Below are 12,510 nucleotides of genomic sequence, written 5' to 3'. Positions count from 1 at the left end.
AAAAAGGCTGGAATTGATGTCATTTCACTCAAATATGCTGTAGCTCTCAGAGACCAATGAAGTAACCCAAAACAAAAGGCATATCAAAGCTCCTTCTCAAACATTTCTGTAGGCACCATTTTTAAACTTCTGTTATTTAAAATGTTGCACAACTGTATAAGATCCTATCTTGTTTTTTGCTTAATCTGTGGAAGGATGAGCTTTTTGCTGCCTTGTCTCCTGCCCATGCTGCTAAGTTTAAAATGTTTCAGTAAATAATTGATTTTAGTTAAGGAGTCCATGTATTGCTACAGAAAAAAGGAGCTGATAAATGGGTTTGTAGTGAGCCAGAACAAAGTAGAATAACATTATTGGGAACTTCCAATGGCCATACTTTACAATGGAGTGCAAACTGAAAAGATCTTTCTTTTGGGGTTGTGAAAATTAATCTTTGAAGTTGTCCTGATTTGGTATTCTCTGCTGGGACTTCCAGGGTTTCTGCTTCATGCAACACCTATAAACAAAGTGACCTTTCTGATCTATCTTAGCAGAGAGAAGATGCTTGAAAGATGTTTCCAATACATAAAACCTGTCTGTTCTTATTTCCTAGCATTTAATGCGTTGATATTTCTCTGTGTTCACTGGAGCATTTCTTCTCATACATGTGAGATGTCTTAAAAGAAATGGGAACAAATGCTAGTAGAACAGTCCTGATGTAGTCCAAAACTTTAAGGCAGAAAGTGATGTTACGTTCTTCTCCTTCAGATTTATTTTAGTTGAATGTTTTTCATCTTTCCTGCAAAGATGCTGGGATCTCTGATGTGCAGCCTTACTGCATTGCCACCAGATTGAAACCCTTCCTGTTTTGAGAAGGAAGATGAGCTGAACTCCTCCTAGTTGGACAAGGAAGGCCTTTGGGTGGATGTACTGCAGGTTGAAATGTAGATTTTTTTTCAGGGCACTTTCAGCATTGTGGGAAAAAGATAAGTGCAGATATTGGCAAAGCAGCTGAATAAACCCAACCCTTTATTTATAAGTAGAGGTTTCTGGTCTTAGACTCAGTTGTTTAACCTGCTTACGTGACCTGTCCTGTGGAAATAAACACATGAATATATATGCAGGATATTTCAGTAAGATATGAAGCACCACTTGAGGGAATAGTTGAACCATTCTTTGGTTTTCTTCAAGTGCTTTGGCAAGGTTTATAAGTATGAGGAAATTACTGGACAGAGTGTTTTATTTTTTTTTTTCTTTCTGAGCAACTGTGATTCTGTACTCTATTAATTGAAATTCGGTGTTCCTTCCTGTAGCTGATCGAGAATTCATAGAATCAAGGAGGAGAGCTCTGAAGCGCTTTATAAACCTGGTGGCTCGGCATCCCCCCTTCTCAGAAGATGTGCTCCTGAAGCTCTTTCTGTCATTCAGTGGCTCAGTGAGTATTTGTTGGTGATAAATCTGAGTTTGCACACCTTCCTGTCACTGCTCTCCTGGGCAGAGTCCAGAGTTGTTTTTGACCTACATGTTGTTGCTCTCTGTGATGAGGAACATTTTGTCTCAGCCAGAGAGGCTGTGGACGCTCCGTCCCTGGAGGTGTTCAAGACCAGGCTGGATGGGGCCCTGGGCAGCCTGGTCTAGTACCAGGTCTGGGTGTTGGTGGCCCTGCTGGTGATAGGGGAGTTGAAATTTGATGATACTTGAGGTCACTTCCAACATGAGGCATTCTATAATTCTGTAATAATTATATGATATTTCTGTAGCTGGGAAGTGGAATGTAAATTCATTTGATGCCAGGAATGCAATATTTTGAAAATGGTAACTGTTATTAGGAGATACTAATGGCAATTCCCCTCAAACTAAACTTAGCCTGAATAAAGCTCAATCTGATAAATCGTGACTTACTATTACGATATGAGTGTCCTGTGTAGGCTGACTTTCCTTAGAATCAAGTGAGCATGAAAGAACTGTGTCTTCTTTAGGACGTACAGAATAAACTAAGAGAGTTGGTGCAGGGAATGGGAGATGAGTTTCTGACCTGCAGATTGGCCACCCAGGCCAAGGTATGTATACACATTTCTTACCTCATTTAATGCTGATTTAAATGTCTCTCTTCTCCAGGTGGATCAGTTCTGGCGTTTGGTGATAGAGTCCTTAGGTAGGAGAGAGCTGTTTCCAGATTTGGAAGGACTTTCAAACTCCTAATTTCTTAGGAAACAGAAATAAATATTTGAGCCTGAAGGCCTGATAGTTCTACCTAAACACTGGGTTGTGAACATGAGACGACAAATCCTGCTCAGAACCCAATTTTTGGTGAATACTTGTACTTGCAACAAACAAATCACCAGGCCACATGATTTAAGAGCTAATATCTAGACTGATGTCTTCTTGTGTTCAAGTCATTGTTCTGTCTTTCTCACTGTGGGAGAGTAATTTGGATTGCTTTATAGAAGTCAGGTGGAAGTTCTGCATTGATCTCTTTATCCCAGTGATTAGTGCTGTGGTGAACTTTTAAGTATACATTTGCTGTTCATTGAGCAATTTTGAAGTGGTTGTTCGGGTACTGCTAGCAGAAGGTTTTGCAATTGAAGCTTAATTGAGGCTCTACTGGTGATGCACAGGTCAGAAAGAACTTATTTGAACTCTCGGTACGTGCTCACCTTAGCAGTGCTGGCAGCTATTAGTAGCTTTTGATCAGAATCTTTGAACTGGAAAAACCTCCCAGTTCCTGCTCTGTGTAGTAGAGTTGTGCATTTTGGTACCTGCATTTGAACCTCTTTCTGCCTCTGAGATTTGGGGGTGTTTGTGTGACATCTGACACGCATATCTAAATTATAAAACTGATCTCTTCAGGGTTGTCACAGCATGGAGGGAGAGAGTGCCAGAGATGTTTGTCTCTCTCCTAACTGTCTGGTGCACCTACGGTTGTGATATGTGAATATGCCTCTCATGTATCCACTAGTAACCTTCTTGTGCTTCTTCAGGACTTCCTCCCAGCTGACATACAGGCCCAGTTTGCTGCCAGCAGGGAGCTCATCCGGAATATTTATAACAGCTTCTACAAGCTCCGGGACCGTGCAGAGAGGATAGCATCTCGAGCCATTGATAATGCCTCAGATCTCCTCATATTTGGGAAGGAACTAAGGTAGGTTGGTTGAAAGAAGAACTTTTTGAGCTTTGGGACTGAAAGCTGTTGTGAGGTTTACTTGCAAGTGGTCTAGTAAGAATGTGTGTTTGAATGCATGCTCTATGCCCTAATCAAGTTTTCCTAACTGAAAAATAGGAAAACCTGTGCTGCATTCCATAGACCAACAGAGATAAATAGCAATACTTTGATACTCAGGTACTGATTATATTGTGTCTCCTCCCAGAATATATTTGGCAATGTGTTTGTGACTGTGCAGGAGTACCTCTGTGCTGTGAGCTCTTTGAAATTCTGAGCTGCTTTCTGCAAACTTGTGCACCTACCAAGTGGAGTTTGTTTCCTAAACTTAATCATTAATTCTGTTCTCCTAGTGCTTTGGGCTCAGACACTACACCTCTTCCTTCCTGGGCTGCTTTGAATAATAACACGTGGGGGACTTTGAAACAGGCCTTGAAGGGTCTGTCTGTTGAATTTGCACTTCTGGCAGATAAGGCTGTGCAGCAGGTGAGTTTGTTTTTTTTCTGTGTTGCTTTTTGTATAATGAGGAAGGTGCATTGCTTTCTTATGTTTCATTTTGAATCGTGAGCTCTACAGGTGTAGATATTTAAAAAGTTAAAAGGGAGATTGTAATCCAAGTTTGCATCCTCAGCCACCAGCCTGCTTGTTGAGGAGTGAAAGAAAGAGCTGGACTGTTTGAATGGGGAAAGAATAATGGGGAAAAGGAAAGGAGGGAAAAGCCTGCTTTCTTTTTTCCTTTTAGGTGGTTATTGGACAAGTGCAGTTGTGTTGCTGTACTGAACAGTCCAAAAGGCCTGTGCTCTGTGTTGTTTACCTGCTGCAGAGAATCCAGGACTTCTGAATCAAATTTTGATGTTTTTGTTACTTAGACAGTACACGAGAATCATGCAGACAGAAGTGCCCTGTGTGAATGTGCAATGTGATAATGACAGAACAATGTGGCAGTCTGGAAAGCAAAAGTAATAGTCTTGTCTTCTCATCTCAATGTGTTAAAATACTCAGCATGCTTTTATAGATCAGTCAGACCAGCTCTTTTTCTCCAGAGTCTGTTCCAGAGAGCTCTACTGATATGGGAAGAAAAGGCAATATTTAGTAAAAGAGGAAAAAAAAAAAGTTGTCATAAATTTGGTGTCTCATTTATGCTTTTTGATGCATGAACTATTATGGGAAATATGTAGGTATTTATAGATTTAATGGAATAATTATCTTATAAGAAGGAAAGTCAAAAAGTGGAGGAGTCTACAAAAACAAATGTTAAGGCAGAGAGAGTTGAAAGGTCTGGCACACAGTGCTGGGAAACTAACTGCTCTGGTTATAATAATCAGTCAGTTGGAATAGCTGTTCTCACTCCAGTTCAGGTTTTTGTTCTGCATGCTGGAGGCTGAGCACTACTGTTACGTGTGAAAGGTTTTTGATGCAGTTGTGTAAGCACTGATATGCCCTAGGGAGTACTGTGGAGGGCCTGCATGGGGTAAGGATTTGAAGAACAGTGATGTTGGTGCTTGCTAGGCTTACGTAAAATGTACTTTTTCCTTGCTTTCTAGGGTAAACAGGAAGAGAATGATGTGGTGGAGAAGCTGAACCTTTTCCTGGATTTACTCCAGTCCTATAAAGTGAGCTTTGCTGTTCTTCTGCCAGTGAAAAAGTTGTTTAGAGCAAGCTTGTGCTCTCCAGAGGGTGTGATGCCAATGAGGTGGAAAAGGGCAGTTTGGAGGCATAGAGGGGATGTGGCAGAGGGATGGGAGTGGCTGTTAGCCCTAGTTAGCTGCACAGCCTTACTGATCAGCTATTCTTGTGATGAGATGTTGCCAAATGGCAAACACATCTGGGAGGAGTTCAGAAATCTGACCGCTTCAATTGCGTGGGTCAGCCAACCTTTTTCCAGATTTGACTGCTTTTGAGTCAAACCAGTGAATGAGATGTTTTGTCAGTGGAGACGATTTGTGAGCTCGGCTACAAACAAAAGAATTTTTTTGATATCAATCTCTCAGTCAAAGGCACTTCTTTTAGAAGCACCTAGTGAAACTGTACTTGGCAGCCTCTCCTGACGTTCCCATGCTGGGACTGAAATAGAAGGGTGCTGGGAAGCTATTACTACAGTTAATTGCCAGCACTTAATATTGAGAAGGTCATGGAAGATAAGTGGTCTGATAAGATCCAAAATGTTGGCCAAAGTGATGTTCCGGTTTGCTTGGGCCTGTGCCACTGAGCTTAAGTGGCACTTCTGTTTCTTGAATTCTTAGCTAACACTTTTACCCTCCTAAGAAGGAAAAAAATAAATAAATATCTGCAGCATAGAAATAGCGTAAAGCATGACAGTGTCTTTGTGTTCCTGATGTAAATGGCTTGCCTGCTTGCTGTTCCTTAGCACCATGCCCTGCTTCCATTCAGTACCTACTTTTTATTTGCTTCTTTTCCTCTATAAAGGACCTGTGTGAAAGACATGAGAAGGGGGTACTGCACAAGCACCAGCGAGCATTGCATAAGTACAGCATGATGAAGAAGCAGATGATGAGTGCCACTGTGCAGAACAAAGAACCAGAATCAGTGGAGCAACTGGAATCTCGAATTGTGGAGGTAGTGCAGATGCATGGGGAAAGCAGAGAGTGGTGCAGTTCAGTCATATCTGCAAAGAGCCATTAGCTCTTGAGCTCTTAGCACTGAGTAATTTGAGCTATCTGCTGTGCTACAAGGATAACGCATTTGTTTTCCTCAGTTATTTACCAGTATTTATTACTGGTTCTCTGGCAACATGACATTTTCAGATGAGGAAAGCAATATTCTGTGTGATGGAAAGTGCAGTTGCTGTCATACCACGTGAGCACAGGCGCTGCCTTTTTAGGTTCCTGCTGTGTGTTTGAATTGCCAGTTGGTGAGGAATACTGTTTTCTCCTGCTGCAAATGGATCTCCTTGGCACTCTCTTCCTGGCATTGCGTTTCACTGAATTCCTTCTCTTTCAGCAAGAAAATGCCATCCTAACTATGGAGCTTCGGAATTACTTCTCTTTGTATTGCCTGCATCAGGAGACACAGCTCATCCATATCTATCTGCCTCTCACATCTCACATCTTGGGGGCCTTTGTCAATTCCCAGATCCAGGGTCACAAAGAGGTGAGTTCTCTTGACCTATGCCCTTTTTCCCAAAACAACAATGAAAATTTTGAACTGATTTGTTTTCTCCTGTGGGTCTTCCTCCTCTAATGATCAATTCAGATGGGATTTTTCATAACTTATTAAAAAGTCACCTAAGGTATTTTCAGTGAGGGGTGAGGATCAAGGCCAGCCTGTAACCCTTTTTGAAGAAAGATTTCTGTTCAGTCATTATAGCACCATCTAAAAGAAAAGGTCTGGGTACGCTGGACTTCTCCAAAGTGCTCTATCAAACTTGTGTTGTGCTGTTTGGGTATTTTGAAACTCCTGCTAAAACACAGAGTGGTGAATTCCCACCTTACCTCATTCTCCTGCTTGTGTCCTCTCCCTTTCTACTCACAGATGAGTAAAGTTTGGAATGAACTGAAGCCGAAGTTGAGCTGCCTCTTCGTGGGATCTAGCAATATGCCAACTCCACCATTGTCACCTCCGGATGGAAACTTCTTTTCCAATTAATACTCCGAGCACCTACCGTGAGCAAGAAGTGCAATCAAGGGAGGGGTCGGACCTCTACCTCCAGATGTTAGAATGAATCCTCCAAACAGCTTTTTTTTTTTTCTTTTTTAAATACTGCTGCTTTGAGCTGCTCTCTGATTTAGACAGACTGGATGTGGGGCAGAACATACAGATAAAAAGACACTCTTAATTTTGGAATGCTCTAGGGCAGAGCTGACTTTTCGTTATCTTGCAGACAGTTTTTGTGTGGTCAGGATGTGGCATGGTGCAGTAGGTGCTGCAGTGTTACTGCTGATGCCTCTGCATTTTGTACTAACTGTCCTCCAAAAAGGCTTATCTGCACATATGCTGAGAAGCTTCTGAAGTGCTGAGATGAACAGGATATCTGAAGCACTTGCTCATAGAGGAGATATGGATTTCCTTTTAAGTTTGGGAGGGGCCTGTGTTACAGGCATATGGAGAAGAGGAAAGCTGAAAGCCATCCCATGGGTAGTTGGCTGGATTTGAATTCTTATTGCTAAACCTTAAAGCAAAATATATGAACAAAGTGTCTGGGTTCACTAACCTGGTTGGCTGCAGGACAGTGCTGCTGTAGCACAGCTGTTTTCCCATGGAGGCTCAGCACAGTGTGTGTCAGTATTGATTCAGTTCGTGATGGCAGGGCAGCCTGGGGACTTGCTCATCTGATGCAGTCCTGGGCCAAAGATGACTGGGTTGGGGAACCTGGAGGAGTTTGCCTGGCATAAGTGGGAATGTAATTGAATGAGACATTCCTTAACTATAAACTACTTGTGTTATAAAGCTGGACAGCTACAGCAGAGCATGTTTAATTTCTCCTGGAGGTTCTGACATCCATCTGCTGAGTCGCTGTTTGGACTGTGGGAGAGCTGTGACCCCATGGCTGGTGTCTCCTCTGGTCCAGAAATGAAGGGTCCTGTCACGCTGCTAGGCTGGGACACAGTGCTGATAAAATGGATTAGCAGAAATCAGTATTTATCGGGTATTAATCAGTTGTCTTTTCCAGCTCCGGATAGCACCGGAGTGTGTGAAGAGAAGGCAATGTCAGTGGCAGTTCTTTTTCTCTAGAAATAGCACAGCCCTCAGTAATGGGGTTTTCAGGATATCTGATAGTGATAAAGGGACTAATTATTCTCACTTTATATCTCCAGTGACTTTCCCTCTTGAGGCAAATGGCAAGAGAACTTGCATGTCATGTTACTTTAGGGGGAATTTTATCCTCTAGAGAAAGTGAAAAGTGAAGAAACTATAAACATATACAACCAAACTCAACGTGATCAGGACTCCCCTTAACCTATCTTTGTGGGACCAAGTGAGCTGCCAAAGGGGAGCTTGACACCTGGCTTCTGTTTTCTTCTCCTGGTAGAAAGGAAGCACATTATGAAGGGTGAAGGCTCACTGTTAAACTGGAACTGTTACAGTATTTTCCCTTTGGGGAACTTCCTCAGTAGCAGGAAATAGATTTAAATCTTCCCATCACAAAATTGTCTGTGTGTCTTCTATTTAGAAAATTAAATGCAACAAGAGATCTTCCTCGACCAGGTGGAAATTATGAGTTAAATTCAAGAGCAACATAATAAGCTATTTGCCCAGTTTCATATCCCCATTTCCCCCTCAGTATGAGGGAAAGTGCACTTTTTGTGGGTGACGTTTAGGGGTGCTGGGCCTTAAGGAGTCTGTAGGGTGCTTGTTTAACAACTTTGTTCAGAATACACTTTGAAGAGCTTTTTATAGCAATTCAGGTGTTAACTCTCTTCTGAGTCTTTCCTCCTATGCACTGCCCTGCTCCACTAACTGAAATGGCTGTGACAGATCTTTCCTGAAGATTTCCAGTGATGTAGAAGAGATTCTGACTGCAAACCAGAGCAAAACTGGTTGGGGAGGGAAATGTTTCTACATAAGAATAAGGCATCATCTCAAGAATGTCACAAAAAGGGCATGTAGGGTTTGTTTGGGTTCTTTTCCCCCCTCCCTTGCTTGACCTTGTCTTGACTGGGAACACAGTAAGTGTGGAAAAACATTTAACCATATTCTTAAGTGCTCTTCATCCTATTACCTTTAGAAGTTGCTGGCTGGTTATAGACAGTGACTTGTTTTGTCTTAGTACCCATCCTCCTTTATTGAGCTTTGATTGTTGAAATGGTGAGCAGACAAACTGAGAAAACGCTGTATGTGCCAGAGGAAGATCTGGTGTGACTGGGGTGTGCTCTGTGAGCTTGTACTTGGCAACTTCTCTGCAATGAAACATTTATTTTTCTTCCCCCAACTGAAAAGTGCAGAGTAAAATTTCAGATTTTAAAAACAAAAGAAAAAAAGCCCACAAAAAGAATGGAGTTTGCTGTTCTTCCAAGCAAGAATTCTCTAATTCAGATGTACAGACTGCTATACATATGCACAGACCACACAATCTCAAGAAACTGGAATTGTGTTATTTGAGAAAACACTTGCTATTACATTGTCAGCTGTTGCCTCTTTGAGGACAGTGGTTTTGGGTGCAATTTTCTTGTTTAGCTTTTCTTTTGTTGTTGTTTTTTTTTTTTATAAATTCATCTACTATTTTGAAAACAAAAGGCTGGTCTCCTCAAAGCTGATACAGCTGATGGCGCTCTCAGAGTTCATTTCATACCGAATCATCAAGCTCCTGTCCAGAGTTTCATACAACCATTCATTTTCAAACCTTCAGTGTGGGAGACTGACCAGTGTGCCAACAGCAGTATCATATTTACTTCAGTAGCTGAGGGATTTCTTTACTGTTTTGGTCCTGCTGAGAGATGTGTCAGACCTGCGGACAGGTCCTACTGTCTACAGTGTCCTTGCTCTAGAGGAATGCAGCAGGGAATCAACTTCAATCTTCAGTTCTCTATCTACCCTAATCACAATGACAGAGGACAGAACAAGTTGCAGCTGTGCTGTTGTTGCAGCAAACTGTGACTATCTGCAAGGGTGAGAACAAGACTTCAGTTGTTGGTTCCATTGCTGTAGCTGGGTAGATTGCTGAGCAAACCATAAGACTAACTGAAGAGCATGTGCTGCCTATCGAAGTACTGCTGCTCCTGTAAGATGTTGCACCAAAGAGTTAATGTGCCTTCTCGAGTGGAAGCTTTCCGTGTAGTGCTGGAGCTCACGGTGACTCTCTTGTGTTTAAAATAACAATGATAGAAAAGGCCTCCAGTCTTTCTGTCTGTGTCTCAAATATCATAGAGGTATCAGGGTCGCAAACAATGGGGACCTGGAAAAATGTCTTATCAGAAGGGCTATATGTTTTTGTCACTCTTAAGGTCACCTCTGCTCTAAGCTGTGACTGGCACTATTCAGGCTTTTTGACCAATGTTGTATGTTGAAAAGCTTTCCAAATGACTTCATTTACAATACAAACTTGATCTTTGCTGCTTTTCCTCTTTCCACCTTCTTTGAAAGCTGCTCTTTGTAACATTTCCAACAGTGCCTTGCTGCATTCCCGTGCTTTTACTCTTCCGCTCTGATCACACAGGGGTGCAGTTCCTGGCATTTTTACAGGCTAATTCATGGTCTCCACTTTCTGCTGCTCCTAAAAGACAAACTGCTAGCTGGGGATGTAAGCAGTCTCCACACCTGCAGCACAAGCAACTCATGAGCAAAAACTCAGTGCTGGTGAAAACACCTTCATAAAAGGATTGAACTGATTGCATAATAAATGCAAGTGCAGGCCTGAGCTGCGCTTGTTCTCTTCTTATCCACATTCCCAGTGCAAGAGAATGTAATTTGTTCACTCTTGATTTACAGTTTCCACCAGGAAATAAATTGGGATAACATAAGAGGTATCAGCTGCCAGTCACTCCCTTTCCTACCATGCAGTAAGGTTTTACATCCCATTACTAACAACCTAACCTCTTTGTGCTCACTTTCTCTCTCTTCCTTGCCTCAAGCCATTCTCTGAACTAGAATAGCCAGAAACTCATACAGCTATGTCAGAAACACAGGTGAGTATCAAAAGCATTGTAAATAAGTCATTGTGCAGCACAAAAGAAAAAAAAGTATGATAACTCCTATCCTTTAAGTCTGAGCTGTGGCTTATGGAGCAGATGAAGCAGGACATTTTTTGTGTGATGTGAGTGATTCAGAATTGCAGGGAGGAGAGGAGAAGAAACAATCTTGTTCAGAGGGTATGAATTGTACCTGCCTGGAATATCCTGTATCTTTGCTTTGCTCAAATAGCCTTATGTATGAAGCACTTTATCCAAATGCAGGAATTAAAAACCTATTACTACAGCTGGTAGACTGGAAATGTTTACAGATCCTATATGACATTCCAAGATTCTGTTACGTGTATTTGTAAAAATGTTTAAAGAAAACAAAAGACCTATAAAGTTCCATATGTGATATTTCCAGCAGAGTGCTATGTGTATTTCACTGTCCACCATGCTGAATTGGGCTGATCTGAGAGCTGTCAGCTCACAGGCTGCAGGCACGTGGCAGAGCCTACAACCATGGGTGCGTTGCACTTTGTAGCATGGAGTTGCTGAAAGGTGAGATTTTCTTCAGTGTATTTCTACCTGTCTGTATATCCAAGTTGACAGCAGGAACTCCACACTGAAAGCAGAGCTCAAACAGGACATCTGTAGCAGAAGCTGTTTTCTTGACTTGTACAACTTTATGCAAACCTGTGCTGGAGAATCTTGAAGGGAGCTCTATCTGAGCTTCTCCAAGGGCTCTCACACCACCTGCCAAGCCTCACTTTCTCCTGGGAGGTAATGTTGAATATGGGAACTACATAAAAGCTGATACAGAGAAGATGCTCAATAGCTTCTGCTATTAGCCTGAGAGAGACGGCCAACATAATATTTTTATAAAAGGAAGTAGTCTGCAGAAAAGCCCATCAACCATCTAGAAACCTGGCAGCTATTTTCAATAGGACAACACCTGTTTTTGCTGAAAAAAACTTTAATTTTCTAAAAATGTTTCTAGCCATGATGGAAAAACCAAATATATTAACAACATAAGAACCTCCTGTTAGCCCTTCATTTCTCAAGAATTGTAATCAAGTAACTATTCAAGCATATAATAGTCAGGGACTTCACAGCATGGAAATTCTTACTATGTTTATTGCTGCTCTAAGAAACCCCCTTATTTTCTTTGCTTCCCCATGACCTGGCAATCACCCTCTTCTTGCTGGGGAGCTGAGAAAGGAGCCCCCTGGAAGCACTCGTGGTGTCCCAGCCCAATGTGGGCACCAGCACGGGGAATGAACGCTTCTGTCTTCCTCTTAAACTTCCTCTACTTCTTTCAGGGTGTGCTCCACAATGGTGTCTTGTCCTTGGAACTTAAAGTAGCCACGAAACAACTTTCTTTGAAGCACCAATGGGAACCAAAAGACATCATCTGGCCACATTTGTTGGAATGGCACCTCATCCAGTTGAAACCACTGAGGCTGCATTTCTGTTGGGGGAAAAAACAATTTTGTATGAAATTTTCTCATGGTTTTTTGCTGCCTGGAGTTCCACTGTGTCAACAAACAGCTTTGGGTTACAGCCCAGCTGCCTCCCTCCTCTGGAATTTCTGCAGGAACAGTTCTGCATTTATGTATGAGCAGTGCATTTCAAAAGCAAACACACATCAGCTCCACGAGTTACCCACCATCGCTTTCCTTTGGCTCTCCATGAAACTGATCCGCTCGGAAAACGTGAACTTCCATCAGTTCAGAGTTGCCTATGAATTCAAAAGTGATCTGACCCATCTTCTGCAAGGTGTCCACAGTCAGCCCACTCTCTTCC

The 12,510-nt window shown here is 42.1% G+C and overlaps 2 protein-coding genes across 2 annotated transcripts in view; one reads left to right on the top strand and one right to left on the bottom strand.

Moving 5' to 3' along the window:
• The first annotated feature begins 1,269 nt into the window (after nt 1-1,269).
• Nucleotides 1,270-7,749, top strand: SNX8 (sorting nexin 8). Its single transcript, XM_031555877.1, has 8 exons — nt 1,270-1,411; nt 1,956-2,036; nt 2,958-3,118; nt 3,490-3,622; nt 4,681-4,749; nt 5,564-5,713; nt 6,098-6,247; nt 6,629-7,749. Exons 2-8 carry the CDS (start codon nt 1,992-1,994, stop codon nt 6,740-6,742), a joined length of 822 nt encoding a protein of 273 aa, XP_031411737.1. The 5' UTR covers nt 1,270-1,411; nt 1,956-1,991; the 3' UTR covers nt 6,743-7,749.
• A 4,074-nt stretch (nt 7,750-11,823) lies between these two features.
• The window catches only part of LOC100549281 (7,8-dihydro-8-oxoguanine triphosphatase-like), an 885-nt gene continuing 198 nt past the window's right edge, over nt 11,824-12,510 (bottom strand). Inside the window, exons 2-3 of the mRNA XM_031555792.1 lie at nt 12,374-12,505; nt 11,824-12,175 (exon numbers count right to left, since the gene is read on the bottom strand). Coding sequence (XP_031411652.1) covers nt 12,003-12,175; nt 12,374-12,505 — 305 coding nt within the window. The 3' untranslated portion in view covers nt 11,824-12,002. The remainder of the gene's footprint in view (nt 12,176-12,373; nt 12,506-12,510) is intronic.

This window comes from Meleagris gallopavo, chromosome 16 (assembly GCF_000146605.3).
Source record: "Meleagris gallopavo isolate NT-WF06-2002-E0010 breed Aviagen turkey brand Nicholas breeding stock chromosome 16, Turkey_5.1, whole genome shotgun sequence".
In the NCBI taxonomy this organism is placed as follows: Eukaryota; Metazoa; Chordata; class Aves; order Galliformes; family Phasianidae; genus Meleagris; species Meleagris gallopavo.
The sequence above is the reverse complement of the archived record's forward strand: the minus strand, read 5'-3'. Positions and strand labels throughout refer to the sequence as shown.

Excerpts from the sequence above, each read along its gene's own strand:
- SNX8 (XM_031555877.1), top strand. The coding sequence starts at position 1,992 with ATGGGAGATGAGTTTCTGACCTGCAGATTGGCCACCCAGGCCAAG. Across the intron at positions 3,623-4,680 it reads CAGATAAGGCTGTGCAGCAG|GGTAAACAGGAAGAGAATGA; the intron begins GTGAGTTTGTTT and ends CTTGCTTTCTAG. Across the intron at positions 5,714-6,097 it reads TGGAATCTCGAATTGTGGAG|CAAGAAAATGCCATCCTAAC; the intron begins GTAGTGCAGATG and ends CTTCTCTTTCAG.